Genomic DNA, 23235 nt, shown 5'->3' on the forward strand with positions numbered 1-23235 from the left:
TAGAGTCATTTCCATTTTGCAGAGGGGGAGCCCGAGGCCCGTGCAGGAATTGCTTTCCTCTGGGGTCACCCGTAAGTTCAATAGCGCCCCTAGCCTGGGGCTCCTGCTACCTGAGGCTGAGACAGAGCCAGGGTAGGAAGGGGAGGGGGCACTGCCATTTCTCACCACGCTTCCTCCTCCCTACTCTTAATGGAGCCTCCCGGTGACCTTGAAAAGATGGGCAGGGCCTGAGAGGGGAGGAAAGAGGCCCAGAATGGGGACAGGAGACCACCGCTCCAGGGCCTGTCTGCTATGATAAGTATTTGTGGCCTTTAAACCCTGGTCCACCCAGCCCTGCTTGGCTCCATCTCCATGGCCAGTAATTTTTCTGGGCCCGGGTTTGGGAAAGAGGGTTTGCCATAGAGACCTAGCTCTGGGAGTCTGGCCCAGCTGATTGAGGATTTGGCCCAGGCCTTGGTGACTGGGTGGGGGCTCCCATGAAGGGGCCATAACCTTCCAGGACCAACCTGAAGGAGGTAAGAAGCACCGTTTCCTGCCAGGGGCTGCGTGGGTGTGAGGCTGCTCTGTACACCTCATCCCAAGGCAATCCTCACAAAACCCTCGGATGTAATACTCTTTGATCTCCCTGTAGTACTTTTCAGACATTTTTGTTTTCGAAATGCTTTTACTTCGACTGTACACCTTTACAGGAGCCCCTGGGCAGTAGGTGTGGGGGGGCTTATCAGCCCCTTTTTGAAGAAGAGGAAAGCTGAGAGGCCCTGGGAGGGGACGCTACCTGCTAGGCTTCCACTGTGAGGTAGTGGCCGAGCCTGGACTAGAACTCAGTTCTCCAACTGTTCAGAGCTATTCCTTCTAGGCTGGGAGATAGAGCCATTTAGGGGGTGGTTATGCACTTCACGAGCTGACTCACCATCCAGTTCCTTAAACCAAGAGCTCCCGGGCACACTCCGGTGTCCAGGACAGCACTGAGCCCCTTCCCCTTGGAGCACAGCTGTTGCGGCAGGCAAGACCACCTGTGTTTATTTATTGAGCAGCAGCGTTGTGCCGGGCCTAGGGGACAGGGCCACCCCCATGCCCCTGTGATATCTATCTCCTGCAGCCCTCTGGGAGGGCCCTGTGTCTGTATGGCAGCACCTAGCAGGGGTCCCCAAACTTTTTACACAGGGGGCCAGTTCACTGTCCCTCAGACCATTGGAGGGCTCCCACATACAGTGCTCCTCTCACTGACCACCAATGAGAGAGTTGCCCCTTCTGGAAGTGTGGCGGGAGCTGGATAAATGGCCTTAGGGGGCCAAATTGCGGCCCATGGGCCGTAGTTTGGGGACGCCTGATAGAGTGATGGGAAGCTATCATGTCCATTAGCTCCTCTGACTCACAAACCCTGTAGGGAGGCTGACCGTGCCCATTTTACTCATAACTCTGTGAGAGCAAAGTGGAGACTTGAACCCAGGGCCTCAGACATCATATCTGGGGCCCTCTCACTCTCCAGCTGCCTCCTGAGGGGGTGGCAGGAAGGCAGGACCCCGGATCCTCAGGCTGAGGCCTCTCCATCCACCCACCTTTCCTCCATTCCCACTCCAGGAACGGGAGCCACTTGGGCCTTTGGGGAGGGAGGATTCCCCAGCCCCTGGGTTGGAGTGGGTCACAATGCATTGTGTTCATGATCATGTAGCTCATGTTGAAAATTAAAGTTTTTGGCTTTTCTAACTTGTCTTGCTCTACTTTGTGTCGGGACAGTTCTATTTGGGGCGATAAGGGCAATTGGTGTTTTAAGGAGCCGAGTGCTACAGGATGCCAGCATGCCCCACCATGGGCTTTCATGATGCCCCTCATCGGCCCGTCCCCAGGAGCTTCCAGAGGTGCCCAGGAGGGAGCAGGATCCTGGATGAACCCTGTCATTTTACGGGTGAAATTTAACCGAGGACCAGGTGGGGGATGAGAGTCCCCAAAGTCACATTGTGGGTGACTAGCAGGACTAGTCACATCTCCCAGACAATGTCTCACATTATTCAGCTGTGTCCAGATGGCCCCAGTGACATGGTGGGAGTCAGCAAGGCCCCCTAATACCAAAGTGGGGCTGGCCAAGGACAAAGAGCATCAGTTTGAGTGGGAGGAGAGTGTGCTTAATTCCCACAGGGTCCATCCAGTTCCTCTACATGCTGAGCAAGAGAACACGATTATTGTGCAGTGATTTGCCCAGTGGTCCACACTGGCTGGTAGAGATGGTTCCCATCAGTTCCTCTCCATCCCGTTCCTCTCTGGTGTGAGCAGCTGCCCTCACGGGTAGGATTCCAGAGTTGAAAATCGTGCATTTCCCCTGTGACACGGAAAACAGGCCTTTTCGTGGGGCAGAATAGCCACCCGTTTCCACTCGGCAGGGCCAGATATTGACGCAGGCCATGGAGCCTCTTAGGTGGCTCACGTGGCCGCACCTTCCTAAATCAATTTGAACCACAGATATTTGCACCTCTGGGTGACTTTAGAGTCGTGGTTATGCTTATGATGCAACTTTAATATATTTTTGGAGAGGAGAGAAGGGCTAGCTGCTGAAGGGAATGAGAACCTGCTTGTGGCAGGAGAGGACGTTGCAGCCTGGTCCCGGGCCCCTCTCCAAGTTCTGGGGAGAGTGGCGCACTGATAGGTGAACCCAGACCCTCTGTTCCAGGATCAACCCCCAACAGGGTAGGACTGTCAGATGGACTTCCGCCGGGCCGGGGGTCTACCTGCCCCGCCGCCGCCAGCCATAGCGCCAGGGCTCGCGGGGGGCGAGAAGCCCAGATTGTCGCGGGCCCACATCTCCAGCTGGTGGATGCGGTAGGAGACGGAGGAGCTGCCGAGGCGCGCCGGGAGGCAGGGCAGGGCAGGGCCGCGGCTCTCGGGCGCCCCCTGGCGGCACGGGCTGGCGCGGCGGGCAGCGTGCTCGGGCGCGTTGGTGCTGGCAGCCAGGAAGCGCAGGACCACGAGGTTGAGGAAGGCGCCGATAACCGTGAGCCCCAAAAGGATGTAGAGGAAACTGAAGGCCACGTAGGGGGGCTTCCTCTGCAGCGCCTCGTCGCTCTGCAGCGCCACGAAGTCACCAAAGCCGATGGTGGTGAGGGTGATGAAGCAGTAATAGTAGGCGTGGAAGAAGGTCCAGCCCTCGAAGTGCGCGAAGGCGGCGGCCCCGAGGGCCAGGGTGGCCGCGCACACCAGCAGCCCGGCCACCACCATGTTCTCGGTGGACACGCGCGGCCGCCGCAGGCCCAGGCAGCGCTTGGCCGCCAGCAGGAGGCGCCGCACCAGCGCGTTCAGCCGCTCGCCCAGGCTCTGGAAGGTGACCAGCGTCAGGGGAATGCCCAAGAGCGCATAGAACATGCAGAAGACCTTTCCGGAGTCCGTGCCTGGCGCGGCGTGGCCATACCCTGAAGACAGAGATAGAAGGGGAGGGTCGGCGAGTACCCAGTGCCATCTAACAACACGGTCGCCCTCGGCCGGCCTGCCCGGTCTCCCATCCCCCAGAGCAGGCTGGGCATCTTGAAAATGCTACTTCTATCTAACTAGGTCATTCTCTGGTTTCAAAACCTTGCACGGTTATCCATAATTACCCCAAATTGTAAACAGCCCAAATGTCCCTCAGTTAGAAAATGGTAAACCACCTGAGAGGTACATCCACACAATGGAATTCTTTGGAGCAACAGAAAGGCATGAACTGCAGTTATCGGCAGCAACAAAGGACGAATCTCAGATGTATTATGCTGAAGCCAAGCTCTCCAAAGGTACAAACTGCATTGTTCCATTTAAATGACATGCTGGCAAAAAAACTATGGGGACAGAGAAAAGATCTGTGGTTGCCAGTCACTGAGACTGAAGGGGGGGTTAACTACAAAGGGGCTTGACAGAACTTTGGAGGGTGATGGGAACGTTCTGTCTTGACCGTCGCCGCTGTTACACAACAGGTCTTCATTTGTCAAAACCCACAGAAGTGTGCACTGAAAAATGGTGAGTTCTACTGAATGTAAATTGTGTTTGGATTTTTTTTTTAATTTTTTAATTATTTTTTATTTATTCATTTTAGAGAGGAGAGGGAGAGACAGAAAGAGAGAGAGAGAGAGAGGAGAGACAGAGAGAGAGAAGGGGGGAGGAGCAGGAAGCATCAACTCCCATATGTGCCTTGACCAGGCAAGCCCAGGGTTTCAAACCAGCGACCTCAGCATTTCCAGGTCGACGCTTTATCCACTGCGCCACCACAGGTCAGGCTGGATTTTTTTTTTTAAGGCAGAATCTTCTGTGGCTCCCATTCCCCACAAGGTAAAGAAAAAGTTCTCACGGGGTGTCTGATCTCCTTCATGATCTGAATCCCCCTCACCTCTCCAGACCCCCATGTTCTTTCCCCAGCCAGCTCGTCCCACCTCTCCAGACCCCCATGTTCTTTCCCCAGCCAGCTCGTCCCACCTCTCCAGACCCCCATGTTCTTTCCCCAGCCAGCTCGTCCCATCTCTACCTGCCTTTGCTCATGTCACCCCTCCCCATTGTCCTATCTGCCCTGCCCCAGTCTACTTCTCCTCCGCAGATCCTACTCCAAGCCGGCGCTCACTGAACACCTCTGCAGCCTGGCTGGCGTAGCAATTCTTCATTCGGTCCCCTTAGCTGGTGTAGAGGCCAAAACATATGTGGATAATTATCTTTTCCAAAAGAGAGGAGGGAAAGCTTTCACGGTATTTTCAAAGGCTGACCCAGGAAAATTCAGGTAGGCTTTTCCCAACAGAATATGCTTTCTCTAGCAAATTGGCCCCATCTGCCAAAAACGTAAAATACCCAAACCCTTTGACCTCTGCAGTTCCACAGTTAGAAAGTTAGTCCTTCAAAACACACATGTGCAAAGTGATGTATGCACAGGGGTTATCATCGAAGCATTGTTGCTCATAGTGAAAATTTTAGACAACAAGTGTCCATCAGTAGGGGCCTCATTAAATAAATCCCAGTGTCATCCAAATGATGGAATGTGATACAGCAAGTTACAAGTTACCGGGATGATTTCGCTCCTAAGGGGACATTTGACAATGTCTGAAGACATATTTGGTTGTCAAAACTGGAAAGTGGTGGCTGTATGCTACTGGCATCTAGTTGGTAGAGGTGAGGGTACTGCAAAGCATCCTGCCACCCCCAGGACTGCCCCCACAACAAAGAATCATCCAGTCCAAAATGTCAGTTATGTCGAGGGTGAGAAGAGCTGCTATACAGCCATGAAAAAGATGACACAGTTCTTTAGGGACTGATATAAAAACATCACCAAAATGCAGGATAGGGTACGTTTGCAGCTGTGAGTATGCGAAAGAGTTTGTTCTTGTATTACTGTTTGTTAGTTATTGTATTATTTTCCATGCAAATAATTGTAAGCCTACTTTTGCCCCACCCTGTATATAAGTTAAAAAGGCAAGAGACAAAACAGCATGCATAATATAATGTCTGTATAATGCATGTGCTTTAAAAGAATGTATAAGGAGAGAGCATATCTAGGAGGACTCACAGGAAACCGGTAACAACTCTTTGATCCTGGGAAAGGAATTTATGGGTTGAGGGACAGGGTAAGAAGGAGACTGCCTTTTCATTCTATACTGTTTGGGAACATGTGAAGTGCATACTGTGTGCATATGTAACTTACTCAAAATATCAACACAATATACAGTGTGTCCATAAAGTCATGGTGCACTTTTGACCGGTCACAGGAAAGCAACAAAAGACAATAGAGATGTGAAATCTGCACCAAATAAAAGGAAAACTCTCCCAGTTTCATACCTATTCAGTGCAGTTCGATGTGGGCTCACGCACAGATTTTTTAGGGCTCCTTAGGTAGCTATCCCGTATAGCCTCTACAGACTCATCACTGACTGATGGCCTACCAGAACGGGGTTTCTCCACCAAACTTCCAGTTTCCTTCAACTGCTTATCCCACCGAGTAATGTTATTCTTATGTGGTGGCACTTCGTTATAAACGCGCCGATATTCACGTTGCACTTTGGTCACGGATTTGAATTTAGCAAGCCACAGAACACACTGAACCTTCCTCTGTACCGTCCACATCTCGACTGGCATGGCAGTGGGCTGCTCTGCTTGCTGTATACACGGTGTTACGCCATCATCTGCGCATGCGCACATGCTGCCACATCATCCTACAGAAACTGGGAGGGTTTTCCTTTTATTTGGTGCAGATTTCACATTTCTATCATCTTTTGTTGCTTTCCTGTGACCTGTCAAAAGTGCGCCATGACTTTACGGACACACCGTATGTGTTTAAAGACCTATGGCTCCCCTTCCCCTTTTCTGCTGCATGGCCTACCTGTCACTAGGGCAGTGAGGCTGTGCCCATCACTAGACTGTGAGCTCCCTGAAGCCAGAAACTATCCAGCCACTTCCCTATGTCCCTCGTCACTGGGGCCTACAGATCCTGGCACAGACTATGGGTTCAGTGAAAATTTAATAATCAATACTAATTGTTATCATCAAACCACACTGAAAGGAGTGCTGAGACCAGGGGACCTCTTAGAATCAGAGACAGCCAGTATGGTTCCCAGCTGTTTGGGGCTGTGTTAGGTTTTTGGCAGAGAGTGAAATGAATGACAACTAAACATGCTGGGTACTTTACATGGATTATCTTATTTAACCCTTTCAGTGCCTGTTTGAAATGATATTATCGCCATTTTACAAATAAGGAAATGAGGACTAGAGGGATAGAGCTGCCCAAAGATCACCAGGCCTGAGCTATTAACTATTATCTTCCATTGCTTCTCAGTGTCCCTCTGTCCACGCAGTGATGCTCCTGGGTCCTGGGCTCTCTGCAAGGTTGGCTTATGCAGCCCGCACCTCACAGCTTATGCTAGCGCCCCCTGGTGGCCCAAAAGGCAAAATTCCTGTTTCCCCCCTCGGTCCCTTCCGCAGGCTCTGAGATGCATGTTGGTGCGGAGGCTGGGGGTAGGGGGTGGGGAGATTAGCCAGGAGAGGAGGCCAAACCCAGCTGGGAGGCCTCTAAAGAACGCAGGAGGAAAGTAGAAGAGACTGATGGGGTCTCGCACCACTGGGCACAGTGACAGGGAGGCTCTTAGGCTGAGCTAAAATAGAGAAGTGGGGGTGTCCGTGTTGACAGGAGAGGGCATAAGGGCTGAATGGGAGCTGAGCCCACAGTTGGCAAATAATAAATTGTCATTATTACTAATTAATAGTGCCTATTTAGTCTCAGGCGCTAGGCCAAGCATTTTACATGCTTGACCTCATTTAAGCCTGGCAGCTACCCAGTGAGGTAGGAACAATTGCATTTTGAAGTTGAGGAAACCGGGGGCTTAGAGAGGTACAATCGATTACCAGAGAGGCAAGAAGCAATCGAGATGAGAGTGAAACTCTGGTAATTGTAATAGTAGAATTCAGGCTTTTAACTCCACTGCTAAACCCACAAGCTCACATTCACCTGCCAGAACATTATGGAGATATATATCCTTCGAGGTGCAGACTTCCAGGGTGGTGGTCCTCAGCTGGGGCCCCAGCAGTGGCTGGTACCCAGCTTGGAGCCCTGCAGAACCTGCTTCTCTCCTTTCCTGATTCCCCAGGCTTAGGCTCTGAAGGTACCAGCCACACGGTGGCCATGACAACGGCTGGCGGTCCAGATGCTGCAGAGAAGGTGCTCTGGATCCCCTCGGGTGAGGTCCAAAGCTTGTGGTAATCAGTCATTCCTGTAACAACTATTTATTAAGTGTCTACTGTGTGCCAGGCACTGGTCATACTGCAGTGACTAAGACAGAATAATAATACAAAAATCAATTTCTTTTTTTATGCTTTCTATGTGTCAGGCCCTGTGTTAAAACTTTATGCATATATTGTTTCCTTGATGATAATGATCTTACCTCAACCCGAGAGAGGGTCGATTAGCACCCCAACTTTACAGAGGAGAAAAGTGAGGCTCAGAGAGGTTATGCGACTGTCTCAGGTCACACAGCTAGTGTGATGCAGCCAAGGAGGCAACTCCAGCCACTTGGGCTTCCGAGTCCCACTTTATTTGCCTCCCAGCCCTTGGAGTATTTTCTGGGCACTCTTGCGTGCCAGCCTCTTGGCAAATTTGACCTACTGACTCCTCCCAGCCCAGCCTGCGTGGAATGACAGCCCATTTGGCACAGTGAGGCTCGCTGAGCTGAAATGACTTGTCCAAAGTCACCCAGCTGGGCAGGGGCAGAGGTGACATTCAAACCCAGGGCACCGCGGGCGGCTCGGGATGGAGCGAGCGCCGATGGGGGGCTCTGGGGCGCTCACCGATGGTGGTGATGACGGTGATGGCGAAGTAGAAGGAGCCGGCGAACTTCCACTGGCGGCCAGCGCGGTGAGGCTCGGACTGCAGCGCCAGGCGCTCCAGCTCGCGGTAGTCTTCGGCGGAAAAGCCGTACTTCCTCCGGAGCTCGCTCCGCTTCTGAGCCAGCAGCCGCTGGCGGCCACTCTCCGCCTCGGACTCGAGCGCGTCGAAGACGGCGGCGCCCACCAGCAGGTAGGACAGAATGCACAGGACCAGCGCGGCGGTGCGCACGCTCTGCTGCCTCATGGCGGCGCCCCGACCCGCGCTTTTCCGCGCCGCGCCGCGCCAGCCGCGCCCCCGGCCCGGGCCATGCGCCCCGACGGCCGCCCGGTGCAGCTCCGCCCCAGCCGGCGCCCGCGACCCGCGCGGCAGGAGGCCAGACGCGCACCGCCGGGTGGGGCACCCAGAGGCGGGGCCTCTGTGGGGAGGCGAGGAGGCCGGAAGGGCTCCCCCGACTGCTGCTGCCCGGCCCCTGCCGTACAGATGCCTTTGTTTACCCCCTGGCGCCCCGGGGCTAATGTGTCTGCAAACAGTGACATCTGGAGCGAAGGGCCCTAAGCCTGAGTCTGCGAAAGTACGGTCAGCTAAGGTGATGGAGGTGGGGGGCTTCCTGGGAGTCACCGCGGAGAGAGCATCCAGGCAAGTGCAAGACCTTTGGGAAGTGAGGCTGGAGCCAGGAGAATCGGGGAACCGGCAGAGGATGGCCGAAGGAAGACAGAGGCAACTTCGCACAGGTCTTCCAGGCCCTTCTATGGGTTTCATCTGTAGTACAAATGGAAAGGCTATAAGCAGGAAAACGAATACACCAATGATCTGATTGACATTTTTAAAGAGAGCGTCCCTGGCTGTCCTGTGGAGAAGGGGGGATGGCTGAGAGTGGAGGCCAGTTAGGGGACTCTTGTAGTCCAAATATGTGCTGAGGGCGGCCTGGACTAGGAGCACTGGAGAGGGAGAGAAGCAGGTGGACCTGAGATGTGTTAGGGGGTGAAGCTGGGCACGCACAGCTACCACATCTCCCAGCCTCGCTTGCACTTACAAGCTGTAGCCAACGGAATGTGGGCATAAGTGACCTGTGCCACTTGCAGGTCTAGCCCATAAGACCCCCCCCACACACACACACAAGCCATGCTCCACCTCTCTTCCCCCACTTGCAGGCTGAATGCAGAGTCTTTAGAAGAGGGCAGAGCCACAGGATGGAAGGAACCTGAGCGCCTGAATGACTCATTGCAAAGGTACCTTCCACCAGGAACGCCTATTCCGAACTTCTGTTGCCATAAGCCCCTGGATATGGGGTCGGTCTGTTACCACAGCTACTGTCATCTTGCTGCACAGAGCAACAGGACTTGCTGATAGCTTGGATATGGAGGGCAAAGGGAATGACTCAAAGATGACCCCTGGGTCTTTGACTTGAACAGTTGGGTGCTTGAGGAGCCTTCCACTGACCTCACTCACTTTCCAAGGAATCCACTCCAGCCCCATAGCACCAAAGTGACACTCACTTCAGAGTATGGGTGAGTCTCCGTGGAGATTCTGGGCAGAGCACCAAGCAGCCTCTCCTGCAGCTGTCCAGAGCACCTGCATTCTCTGGTCTCGGATGCAGCCTTGGCATGCGTCACCTGTCCCCCATCACTGGTCTAGCCTCTCTGTCCGAAGCCCCTCTGTCCTAAACTTTTAGCTCCTTACACAAACTCTTGCTCTGCTTGGAATTGCCCTCTCCCTATCCATTCAACAGCCAGCACTTACTGAATGCCTGCCAGGGGGAAGACACGGGCTGAAGCACTTTACAAGGATTAATGCATTTAATCACCACAGTCTCCGTGTGCTGTGGGCGCGGCTGGCTCGTGCCCCATTCGTCCTCCTGCTCTCAGTTCATTTGGACATCTTCCTTCCTGACTCCTCCCCAGGTGGCCCTCCTCTGCTGCCAGTGGCCTCTGCCACCGACCATCTTGCATTGCTCCCACTGTGTTGTGACTCTTGCTATTCCATACTCATGTCCCCTCTGAAGACCAGGGTCCTGTCTTGATCACCTCTGTGTCCCCAGCACCCGGATCTGGCACAGAGAGCACACCAGTGACTGTGGACAAAGGAGCAGCTGCAGCATGTAGAGGTTAAGAATCTGGACTGTACACCTCGACTGCATGGGGTCATATTCCACTACTGTTGTTTACTAGATGTTTGAAATTGGATGCCTCACTTTCCCCACCAGTAAAATGGGGTTTAAAAAGTTCCTATCTCATTAGGTGCTGTGGTGGGCAGAATAATGGCCTCCCAGAGATGTTCAGATCCTATCCTTGGGACCTGTGAATATGTTAGGTTATTTCGCAAGTGGGAATTAAGGTTGCTAAACAACCGACTTTGAGCTGGGAGATGATCCTAGAGCTGTGATGGCAAACCTTTTTATAAAAACCACCCACTTTTGCAGTGCTGGTCAACCTGGTCCTCTAGCCCACTAGTGGGTGTTCCAGCTTTCATGGTGGGCCAATCACAGCGCCATTTGGTTGCTCCACTATGACCCACCATGGAAAGCTGGACAGCCCACTAGTGGGTGGGAGGGACCAGGTTGACCAGCACTGCAAAGGTGGGCGGTTTTTAAAAAAAGGTTCACCATCACGGTCCTAGAGTATTTGTGTGGACCCAGTAGAATCACAAGGGTCCTTATAACTGGGGCAGGGATGCAGAAGAAGAAGAACCAGAGAGATGCAAGATGAGAAAGACTCAGCCTGATGTTTCTGGCTTTGAAGATTGAGGAAGGGGCCACAAGCCAAAGAGAACAGGCAACTTCTAGAATCTGGAAATGGCAAGGAAATGGGTCCCTTCTTAGGACTGCATCGCTCCTTGGTTTTAGCACAACGTGACCTGTATAGACTTCCACCCTACAGAACTGGAAGATAATACATTGGCGTTGTTTAAGCTGCTAAATCTGAGATACTTTGTCACAGCGGCAATAGGACACGACTACAGGGGTGATGAGGATTAAATAAAACAGTAGAGGTGATGCTCCGACAGCAGCCGCCAGCCTTGGAAACTTGTCTAGAAGTGTTAGCCATTATTACAAATATCACAACCAAACAATGGCCTGGGCCTGTGGGACGTGGCACCCAGAACCTGCCTGACGCTGTTCCCTGGCAGAGTCAGGGCCCAGTGCCTGGCGGGGGGTGTGTGTGGCTTGGACTCCTCTGTCCCCTAAAAGCTGGACTGAGGCCCAGTGGCCTAGAAGTGGGGTGTCGGAACTGCCACCTCAGCCTTATTTTTAGCAATGGCATCAGCAAGTTTGATTTTCTGACTCTTGCCCAGACTTTAGAGGCGCAGAAATTAGGCTACAGTCTCAGGCGGGGTGGGTGGGGCCCCTGGGACCGACAGCCCAAGAAGGGCCTGAGAAGAGCTTGTTGGGACGGTGTGGTGGTGGGGAAGGCTTGTTCCTAGGAGAAAGACTGGGCCTACGCTGGGGAGTTACTGGGGGTGTGGTCATGATCATCACTGAAGTCAACGGGGCCTGGGTTCAAATTCCAACTCCTCCACTTTCTAGGTGGGTGTCTGTAGATAGAGCACTTCTAATTTTCTGTGCCTTGGTTTTCCTGTCTGAGAAATGGGGTGATAATGATGCCAACCTCACAGGACCGTGTTGAAGGTTATATAAAATATTGTGTGTCACTTTCCAGGTGTGTGGTCGCAGGTAGAGCCATCTACCCGCAACCCCCTGTTTACAACTGTGTGCCTGCCGATGTCAGGAATTCTTTTCCAGAAGCAGGGGCGAGGCCGAAACTGTGAGCACCTGTCCACGCGCGGCCTAGTCACAGACGTGACTGATGGGGACACAGAGGAGCAGAGGTGGTGGCTGAGCCAGCACTTGAACTCGGGGCTGCCTGGCCACCACAGCCACGATCCTGCCAATACACGGTCCCGTTGGGCAAGATGCCGCCGCCTTTATCACCTTCCTGTCGCCGCTACTCTGGCCCTCACTTGCCTCATCTCTGAGATGGGACTGAGGAGTGCTGGCTGGATGCCCCTGCCCCCGCCACCCCGTGTGCACACACACACACTGTCGTGAGGACCCTGTGCCCTGCAGCTGAGAAGTGCTTTGTCAGATGTGCCCTCTCGGGACGGGTATTATTGGGGCCGTTGGGGGAGCTGTCTGGCCCCGCCAGGCAGGTGACTCTGCCCTGCGATTGGCATTTTGGGTTCAGTGGCTCTATTTTAAGCCAGAAGAGGTAAGAATTTGTGTATGTGTGTTTCTCAACTGTGCAGTCACCAAAAACAGCAACACCCCGAGGCATCCCTGCAGCTCCCCTCCCTCCGCCTCCCTCCCTTCTGCCCCCTTTGGGAACCTGAGAGCACCTAGTGATTTTCCTCTGTCCCTTCATGCCAGACGCACGCCCGTGACCTTTCATTGGGGCCTTGGATCTTCTGCAGCTCCAAGGTTGTCAGCTTTGAGGACAAGGAGACAGGTGATCCCAGTCCCCAGCTGGGCCCTGGGTGCCTTTAAAGCACTTTGCATCCCTTATGAGTATAGATCCTTCTGAAAGCTTAGTGAGCCGGGCAGGCCCTGCCATCCCCACACCAGGGAGAGGAAACAGGCTCGGAGAGAGGGGCCCATCATTGAAGGGGCACAGGGTAGGGCCGTGGCTAATTGAGGACGTGGGTGTCTGAATGAGCCAGACCTCGGTTTCATCTCGGGTAAGTGACGTCCCCTTTCTGAGTCTCAGTTTCCTCATCTGTGACACGGGGTAAAAATATCTGCCCCACCGTGTTCCTGTGAGATCGGAGGCGAGTGTGAAGGAGCACTCAGTGTGGGGGCGGTGCCAGTGAGCTCGTTCGCCTTCTCTGCCCAGTTAATTTCTTCTTTCCCTTTTCCACGTTACCTATTCCCCAGGCGTACTGGAATCTTAGGCATTGATTTTTATAGTTTGAATATAGTTCAGTAATTTTCCCGAAGGCCAGAGGGTCTGGCAGTTTTCCCCAGTAACATCTCTCTCTTCTCTCTCTTTCTCTCTCTCTCTCTCCTAAAAGAATGGGATGTTTTGACCTCAGGGGACAATAGATACCAGCTCCTCTGAGATGGCAGCTGTGGCTTTCTGGCAACCCTGGTATCGTTTAGGAATGTGGCTTGCAAGAAATTAAAGGCTGCCTCGCGCTAATGTAAAGAACATCATTGGCAGGCTTTGGGGGTCTCCCAGAATCTTCCAGGCGCTGGAAGACAAACCACATGGTTTGGGGAACTCTGAGAGGTGGCACGTTGAGCATCTTCAGGGAAACACCATAGCCGTGCCCAGTATGAGGGGTGCCATCGTTCCCAGGATGATGAGGATATAGTTTGGGGGACAAATGACAATGGTCTGAGCTTGACCCTGCCCCTGACCTTTGGGACCAGGGTTGCTCAGGAAATTCCTGGTATGTGTGAGTGGTCATTTAGTTGGAACCCTTGGGAGTCTGGTCTTCAGCCTCTTAACAATGGGTATCCGTGGGTGAATGGAGGTATTGAAACCTTTACTGCGGTTAATAATTTAAAAGCCTAAGCGATAGGAGTGTTGGGGGGTGGTTTATTAACCCATTCTCTTTACTTTTATGTATGATTGAGGATTTTCACCCGCATTGTTGTTTCCTGCTGCTCCCTTGGTCTGAGTGGGAGGGAGACTCTGAAGGTAGGAGTGGTTCGGAAGGACATTACTGAGCAGCGGCTGTGATCCAAGCAGGCATCACCTGGTGCAGTCCTCACAACACCAGGCACTTCTGAACCCCAGGGAGAGGAGGAAACCACTGCTCAGAGGGCTGTGGTGATTTGCTTGAGGTCACACTGTGAAGGAGGGAGGGAGCTGTCGGGTCCCGCTGCCAAGCGCTTCTGCTACAGCCACACTGCCCCAACCCGACGAGCTTAGCGGTGTGCCAGCACAGGGTGCCCAGCACAGGGTGCCCAGCACAGGTGCCCGAGGAGCTTAGCGGTTTGCCAGCACAGGGTGCCCAGCACAGGTGCCCGAGGAGCTTAGCGGTGTGCCAGCACAGGGTGCCCAGCACAGGTGCCCGTTGCTGCCACACGGCACTTCAAGCTCAGCCATGGCTGACAGACGCCTGTCCCGTTCTCCAGGCAACACAATGGATTGGAATCAAAAGATGTCTGAATCTCTTGATTCAGGGAGCATGGTTCTTTTTTTTTTGTTAACTTTATTTTTATTCATCTTTAGAGAGAGAGGAGAGAGAGAGAGAGAGAGAGAGAGAGAAGGGGGAGGAGCAAGAAGCATCAACTCCCATATGTGCCTTGACCAGGCAAGCCTGGGTTTTCGAACCAGGAACCTCGATGTTTCAGGTCGAGGCTTTATCCACTGTGCCACCACAGGTCAGGTCATAGGTTTGCATTTCTGAAGATGGCATGGCTGCAAAGGGTCAAAGCAAAGAGATAAAAGCGCGTAAGTCTCTAAGGAAGGCATGTGAGTATAGCACGGAGCTGCAGCCACTCGTGGCCATTTATATTTAAATTAATTGGAATTAAATTAGGTTTCAAAATTCATTATCCGGTCACAGGAGACACATTTCAAGTGCTTGTGTGCTAGTGGCTACTACCGTGGACAGGCACCTGTAGAAACAGCTCCATCGTCATGGGAAGTTCGAGTGGACATCACTGGCATCAAGAGTGGACTTTGCAACCTGACCGGCTCGTTTTGAACTGTGGCTCCACTCCTTACCTGCTACTATCCTGGGCCTTGGTTTATTCACCTATAAAATGAAAGTAATAGTCTCGTAGAAACCCACACGTCCAGCTTAACTAACTGGACCAGGGGTTAGTCATTTAATCAGAGAAGCAGGGAGTCATTTTACATGACATCCACCTGAACGTTTGCCCATCTGTTCTTTGAGTGTGGGGCTGATTGGCCTTTCACATTGTCCCTCTGACATACCGTAGTTCCCCATGTATGAGATGCTCCCATGTATAAAACGCACCTTAATTTTGGGGCCCAAATTTGAAAAAAATGTGTTACATAAAGTTATTGAATTCAAGTTTTATTCATCATACAGCTCCTCATTTGCGTGAAAAAGTGGGAAATGCAAGTAAAAAAATCTACAACCACTGTATAAGACGCACCCAGTTTTTAGACCCTATATTTTTCAAAAATGGCTGCATCTTATACATGGGAAAACATGGTAAACTGCACCAAGATTCCATCTCGTTATTTCCAGTTTGGGTTTATTTTAAGCAGAATAAGGATTTGAAGTCACTTGTGGAGCAACTTGAGTGCAGAATCCCCCTAGATTCTCGTGGTAATTTTTTCCAGATCTTTTGTGGCTATTTCTTTCATGCCTAACCTGACAGTGTTTTTTAGCAACTCATCTGTATTGAGTTTCCACAAAAACACAAACCTCTTCCCCTTTTTGCACTCATATTTCATCAGCTTATTAAATTACATCTAGTTATATTACATTAGTATAATAACAGGTCTGGTTTGGAAACCAGATGCCACCGATTCTTGGCAAATGTGCCGTTTGTCATAGCTTGGGATGCTATAACAGAATACCATAGCCTGGGTGGCTTCAATCACAAACATTGACTTCTCGTAGTTCTGGAGGCTGGAAGGTTGAGATCTAGGTGTCAGCATGATCGGGCTCTTGGAAGCCCTCTTCATGGTGGGGTGGTGAACACACGATACGGCGTATAGATGATGTGTTGTGGAGTTATGCACCTGAAACCTGTATAATTTTGTTAACCAGTGTCACCCCAATAAATTCAATACAAAAAAAGAAAGCCCTCTTCCTGGTTGACAGCCAGCTTCTCATTTGCAACTCACCTGGCAGAGGACAGAGAGAGGAAGCAAGCTCCCTCAGATCTCTTCCTACAAAGGCACTGATCTCATTCATAAGGGCTCCACCCTTGTGACCTAACCGCCTCCTCAAAGCCCTGCTTCCTCATACCATCAGATTTGGGGGGTAGGATTTCAACATATAGATTTTGAGGGGATACAAACTTTCAGCTTTCAGTCCATAGAGTTGTCTCTGGAAGACACCTGTCCAGTCAGAGACTACATTTCCCAGCCCCCTTTGCATCCTAGTAGGACTAGTTTCCACCAATGGAACAGGAGCGGGAGTAGTGAGTGTCTCTTCGAGGTGGGGCCTTATGGAAGCAGGTGAGTCTCTCTCTCTCCCTGTGCGCAAGCTAGATACACAACACGGACACCGAGGCCTGGCCCCAGAGGATGGCGGAGCTGTAACAAGTAAGTCACCTGGCTCACCAGGTGAAAGAATGCCACCCTCCAAGCAGGAACGCCTCCCCTGGAATATTATGTGAGTAAGAAATAAATTTCTGTTGTGTTAAGCCACTGGATTTGGGGGCTTTAATTATAGCAGCTACCATTACCCTAATTAATAAATTTAAGAGGGCTGTTGTGAGGATTAAATTAAGACGACATACAGACTCTTGTAACAGACTCTTAAATGGGACTTTTCCTTTGTCTCATCGTTTTAGTTAAAGCCCCCCCCACCCCGTATTCAAGGAAGCCACAAACACACCTGTGGGATTTTCTCAGGGACATCATACCTTCCTAGGGAACCCTGTCCCCACCACCTTCAGCCTCCGTAATCAGAAGACTAGAATCTGAGAATGATTTTCTAGAATAGAGAGAAATGATATACCTTTCTTGTCTTGCGGGAAGAATAAAAAGGGAACTCCCCCCGTTCTGACAGGTCCCACTTGTAGAGATTTGGGGTTCCTGCCAGAAGCGCGTGGCATCTGACTGCTTGTCAGGCAGGCTTGCAGATATGCCTTGGTGCCTGTTGGTGCGAGGAGAAAGTGCTTAGGGAGCAATGGTGGGGGGGGGGGGGGCGGGGGACATTCTGTATACCCAGCATCTGGTGCATAAGAATGGCTGAGCTTGCCTGACCAGGTGGTGGCGCAGTGGACAGAGCGTCAGAATGGGATGCAGAGGACCCAGGTTTGAGACCCCAAGGTCACCAGCTTGAGCGCAGGCTCATCTGGTTTGAGCAAAGCTCACCAGCTTGGATCCAAGGTCACTGGCTCGAGCAAGGGGTTACTTGGGCTGCTGAAGGCCCGCGGTCAAGGCACATATGAGAAAGCAATCAATGAACAACTAAGGTGTCGCAATGAAAAACTGATGATTGATGCTTCTCATCTCTCCGTTCCTGTCTGTCTGTCCCTATCTATCCCTCTCTCTGACTCTGTCTCTGTGAAAAAAAAAAAAAAAAAAAGAATGGCTGAGCTTTCCCTGAGCCAAGGGGGTGCCAGGCCGTTGGGTCTGTCTGCTGCCCAAAGACCCTTTTGCTGCCCACAAAAGAGGCCCCTGGCAGAAAGAGGCTGTGAAATGTACTTCTGGGGACAGGGTCCAAGAGAGGTCAAGGGGTCCCAGATCTCCCTTAACAGCCAGGAGACTAAAACTGGGACCCCTGAGCGAGCTACCCGTGTGGCCCAGGAATGCTAGCCTTCGGACACTTGCCACATGGAAGACATCGTCTTCCTGAGAGGACTTGAAAAAACACCAACTAGATTTTTGTCTCCTGTCCCCTGCTGTTTGGTCCAGGCCTCATAAACAGGAAAACACTAGAATTTAGAAGGGGCGGGGGATAGGAAGGACCCTCACAGCGCCCTCAGCGCTGCAGAACACTGTAATGCGGAGATCAAGGGCAAGTCTCTGGAGCCAGACAGCCTGGGTTTGAATCCTCTGTTCATAACTTACCAGCTGTGTGACCTTGGGCACGTTACCCCACCTCTCTGGGCCTTAGTCTCTTGTAAGATGCGTGGCTTTGTAAGGTTTCACTGAGTCGGGCTATTAATAGTTTGTTGAATTTAACAGCAATGCATTCTTGAGGTGAAGGGTCAAGTTTGATGTACAGGAAGTGTTAAATATTATAGAATATAATTTGATGTTTAGACTGGACCGAAAGGTGTGGGGCAACAGGAGAGATTTGCGTGAACGTGTTCAAAGGCAATGGTTTAAGAAACACTAAACCTATGAGTGCGTGTCCTTCAGCCAGTTCGTATTATTCAGTGAACCAGTTACACATGTGAAGTCTTTAGATCAGTGTGGGACCCACTGAAACGCTCAATGCACATTAAATATTATTATTACTCAAACTCATGCGAGGTCAGGAGTCAAATCCTCTGTAACCTTTATTAGTTGGGAGTGATAGTAAGAAGGGCTGTGTTTGTGGTGGTGTGAAGCAACAGTTCTCATTCTTTTTGGTCTTCCTAAAATCACTGCATCTCAGAAAATATTTGTGAATTCAAATAACATTGCCGACTCTGTTTGCAAAGTAAGAATAAAGGGAAAATCCACCTGTACTCATTGTACTCAGCCTCATTTTATAAAAGAATGGTTTTCGTAACCCTTCAGATGAGGAAGGTCTTAAGTTCAAAGCCCAGGCCAGCTCCACAGAGGGAATCCATTCACCTTGATGAGATTTTACTGCGCTATCCTTATTATTTGCGCCCGTTCCCTGACTGGTGTTTGAAGACCTCGGCTATAAATTACCATTAGAGTTTGCAAGCATTCAGAGCTATCATGCCCTTTAACCCTCAGGATTACCCTGTATGACTGAATCATTGTCTCCATTTTCATTATGAGGTTCAGAGAGGTTAGGTGATTTGCTCGGGGTCACCCAGCAGGAACAATAATCAGGCCTGGCCTCAGATTCTCAATGTTCCTAGAAAGTAATAATAATAATTATAATAATACTACAACCGGTCCTCGAATAATGTCGTTTTCTTCTATTTCATTTTGCTGTAACATAGACAAGAAAAGAAGAATTGATTCCCTTCCGGGGCCACTGTGTGGAGTGTGCATGTTCTCCCCATGTCTGTACGGGTTTCCTCCCCACCCCACCCCACCCCCAAAGACGTGCATGTGAGGTGAACTCATGGGTCCCGGTCTGAGCCTGGGCGAGGGTGAGTGCGCCCTGCGATGGAAGGGTGTGTCCTCGGTGGGTCCCGCCTTGCCCCCTGCGCTGCTGGGACAGGCTCCAGCCACCGTGACCCTGAACTGGAATAAACAGGTTGGAAAAGCATGAGGTTTCTTGTTTTTACTCCTCTTTCTGAAATGTGTGTAGAGCTCACATTTATTTCAATGTTTAATATTAGAAAAAGAGTTTTTGGCTTTCGTTTAGAAGTTTGGTGATGTGTTTATGACCCGAAATACACCGTAGGAACGTAACTCACCTGTCCATCAATTAGCCTGTGGTCTAATTATGGCTTTGTCGTCTGCCTTCAAGTCGCAGTTTTCGAGAACTGATCCGCGATGTTAGGTGAGAACTTACTATATAGTCTCACCTAACCTGTGGCTGTCACGAGTTTCTAAACCTTGGGCTTTAATGGGGTTGAGAGTGGGGCACAGAGCAGGAATCAAGAGAGGAAGGGAGAGGAACAGGACGTGAATCAGGTGTCTCAGAGATGGAAGGACACAGGAGGGGACTCAGGACACAGAGGTCCAGTCCTCGAGGTGAGAAGGGGATGAAAGTCAACACCAACCACTTGTGTGTGACCGCCTGCTGGCTTCAGGGCTGGAGAGAAGCAGCTGACGAAGCTCGTGTCAAAGTACTGGCCATCCAACAGAGTGGATGAAATGCCCTAACTCGGTGTTGAGACTGGAAACACTTTTATGAAAGTCAGTGTTGAGGGGCCAGAAACCAGCAAATAGGCCACAGACAAGAATCAAACCAGTGTGATGGGGCCACTTACAACTAGGCTTCTTGATCCACCTCGCGGTGTCCGAGAGGCATAGGCTCTTGCCCTTGGGTTTACCCTGATATCATACTTAATTGCAGTGGAAGAGAAAAAGAGATTTCTCCAGAATTAGCTAAATCACCACCCCATTGCTGAGAATGAGCCTCAGACCCTCGGCCACAGTTCAGCAGGTGGACTTTTTGATGGCACGTCAAACTTGCTGGCCATATGTGGCCTTACCTTTCCCAGGGACCCCCGGGGAGGCTGCTGGAGTTGCCCCTTGAGGAAGGAACTCCACCTCCTGTTACCAGGGTAGCCAGGATGGGCATGGGCTGGTGGGCACCCTTCACAGCACTAGAAGAAAGGCCAGCATGTGTGTATATTGATGGAGTCATCTGGAAGATGTGGGAGGAGGAGGGGTGGAATGGGAGAAGGACAGCACCCGGGCAGGTGAAGGGATGGGAGGCTCGGCTGCAGCCAGCAGGGGAACCGTGACTAACGAAGAAGAGTCAGGGGTCTGGGTGGTGGGGACAGCGTGTCCAGGCAGAGGATGCAGTCTGGAGAAAGGCCTGGGCCACGGGGCGGCCCTCCGAGCGGTCTGGTGTGGCCAGAGCACAGAAGAGTCCGGAAGACACAGCAGGCCCATGAGTCATGGAGGGAGTTTGGACTGAACCCAGAGGGCAGTGCTGGGCCTCAGAGGGGTTTAGGCAGAATGACATAACTATAATTATGCTCCAGAAAGACCTTCTGGCTGTGCAGTATGGGCGGAGGGAGCTGGGCTGTGGGCAGAGGGACCAGGGAGTCAGCCAGGGGACAGATGGAGGTGCCCTGGCTCAGGGCCTGGCAGGGGCCCTCATAGGCATCTGTTTAAATAATATTTTAAGAAAAAAAGCTGCTTGCATTGGTCACAAACAGGAAAGAACTTTATGCCTAGCTGTATCACTGCCTCATTCCGAGACCCTGGTCAAGGTGCCTCCCTTCGCTGAGACTCGGTTTCTCCGTCTGTGAAATAGGAGAAGGCCGCTGGACCCCAGTCTCTGAGGGTGCCTTTCCGCGGTTCACACACAGAAGTGCCACAAGGGGGCAGCAGCACACCACCGTTTTTCTTCTGATTCTGGTCTGAAGCCGCACTGTGAATCTGACATAGATTTTAAAGAGGTGGAAGGTTTGTTCAAACACAGATATATGGACCCCACCCCCAGAATGTCTGTAAGTCTGGAACAGGACCAAACCTTTGCGTTTCAAACCAGGTCCTTGGTGATGCTGATGCTTCCGGTCTGGGTACCCCACTGAGAAATACAGAGGTTGATGTTTAGGGGCTGGTAGGGGTGAGCTCTGACCCACACAGACATGGCACTGGGAAATCACTAGGAACTGGGCAGCCACTTCTGTTTGTCAACTACATAATTACTTTTCTAAGCCCCATTAAATCTCTTTTTTAAAAGCAAGAGATATTATTTCCTTCATTCAGTAATGACTGAGCTAGATCCTGTCCTGCGCACCGCTCTAGGTCATGGGGATCCATCAGTGAACAAAGCAGATGAAGTCCCAGTACTTGTGGAGTTAGGCAACAAATAATAAATGTTATAAGTGAGTTATGTACTGTGTTCAAAGGTGGTATGTATGATGTGCATGAGGGACATAAATGTTAGCTCATTATTTATGCAGTAAGTCTTTATTGAGCACCTATTATGTGTAGAGACTTCCATTATTTATACCAGGAGGTAACGTGACCCCGGAGAAAGATCACAAGCCCCAACCCAACAATTCGACTTCTGAATATATGTCAACAGAAATGTTTACCAATGTACCAGAATTGTTCACAATGCCCTATTCATCATAGCCCAAGCTGGAAACTACCCAAATGCCCATGGAGAGTAGAATGAATAAATAGAATGTAGTATATCCACACAATAGAATATTATACAAGAAAGAATAGACTATTGTGCCTTGAAACAATGTGGATGCAATTTACAATGACATGGATACAATGTACAAATATAATGGGAACAGCTGGGCTGGGTATTCTGGCTTTGAGCTGCAGTGAGGACAGCCGGATTTTCACCTGGGGACCTTTGCCCCCCAACACCTCCTCATCTTCTCCACAGATAAGATTGCCAGCCTTGCCTTCTCATCGCTTTCTGACTTGGAAGCAGGGTGATAATAGCTTATATTTAAGGTGAACACAGAGGAATTATTCACCTGATATTTGCAATACTCCTACGTGGTAGATACTCACTCATCCTTCTTGTGATTTTCATCTTGCGATTGATCCTGGAGGGTGGGCACTATTATTTATTCCCATTTTACAGATGAAAAACTAAAGCCCCAAGAAGTCAGTTCAAGATAATAGTTAAAATGTTTACTTAATTCCCATAATATTCTCTACAACCCTCTGTATTGAGTAGTGCCATTATCCCATTTTAGAGGAGAGGAAACTGAGACACAAAGAACTTAAGTACCCTGCCTGAGTTCACACTAGGACACAGCAGTGCCAGGACTGGGCAGACTGGCCCAGACCACTCTTCACGGTTCCTCTCACAGCGGCTCATTGGTGAGGTTAGGGTCTGTAGTCACCCTGGCCCAGCGTCCAGCACCACAATCCTGGGCAACTCATTAATCACTCCGAGCCTTAGTTTACCCATCTCTGAAATGGGAATATCAATAGTACTTTCCCTTAGGGGTGTCCCAAGGGCAACATGCAATTCTGTGGTTGAAGCGCTCAGCAGAGAGGGCTCTGTAGGAATCCTCCGATACAAGTTCATTGTCCTCACCCTCACTCTCTGCTCTCATTTCTCGGGATTTTGTCAGAATTTGAACTGGTTCTGTGTTCTGAGTTCACCTGTGCAGCGCCAGGTCCACCGAAACTCTCAGCCCATGAGAGACCATAAAGCTTGGATGAAAATCCCACCCCAGGAGCAGACCAGCTTTTAACCAGGCCACTTTTCTACTGTTTCCTCGTCTGTGAACTAAAGTTAGTTCCATTTTGTGAAGATGAAGTGGCCCGAAACGCTGGCTGTGGTTCTCAAACTGGGGTTCCCAGAGGAGGCGGAACCCGAGCGGGGCGGGTCATTCACAACCTTGTGGGCTGGACTCCCCCGGCTCTCTGGCCCTCCCTCCCCACCCTGGCTGTTTGTGTCTCCGGGCTCTGCATTCTCAGGCTCCATCCCCAGCCCCCTCCCCAGTAGGTTTGACCAATGGGAGGCCCCACTGGAAATTGGGGAACAGGAGAGAGCTGAAGCTGGGGGCTGTCTCCCCATCTCCATCCACT

The 23235-nt window shown here is 51.2% G+C and overlaps 1 protein-coding gene across 1 annotated transcript; it reads right to left on the reverse strand.

Moving 5' to 3' along the window:
- Positions 1-28: 28 nt before the first annotated feature.
- Positions 29-8646, reverse strand: KCNK15 (potassium two pore domain channel subfamily K member 15). Its single transcript, XM_066387762.1, has 2 exons — positions 8275-8646; positions 29-3401 (listed from the first exon to the last, which is right to left on the reverse strand). The coding sequence occupies exons 1-2, from the start codon at positions 8555-8557 to the stop codon at positions 2692-2694; spliced, it is 993 nt and encodes a 330-aa protein (XP_066243859.1). The 5' UTR covers positions 8558-8646; the 3' UTR covers positions 29-2691.
- Between the last annotated feature and the right edge of the window lie 14589 nt (positions 8647-23235).

The sequence above is a fragment of the Saccopteryx leptura genome, chromosome 5, assembly GCF_036850995.1.
Source record: "Saccopteryx leptura isolate mSacLep1 chromosome 5, mSacLep1_pri_phased_curated, whole genome shotgun sequence".
Lineage (NCBI taxonomy): Eukaryota > Metazoa > Chordata > Mammalia > Chiroptera > Emballonuridae > Saccopteryx > Saccopteryx leptura.

What these genes read in the sequence shown, in the direction of transcription:
- KCNK15 (XM_066387762.1), bottom strand. Translation starts at nt 8,557, where the DNA reads ATGAGGCAGCAGAGCGTGCGCACCGCCGCGCTGGTCCTGTGCATTCTG. An exon ending in CACCGTCATCACCACCATCG is followed by an intron (nt 3,402 to 8,274) that starts GTGAGCGCCCCA and finishes CTCTGTCTTCAG; the next exon opens with GGTATGGCCACGCCGCGCCA.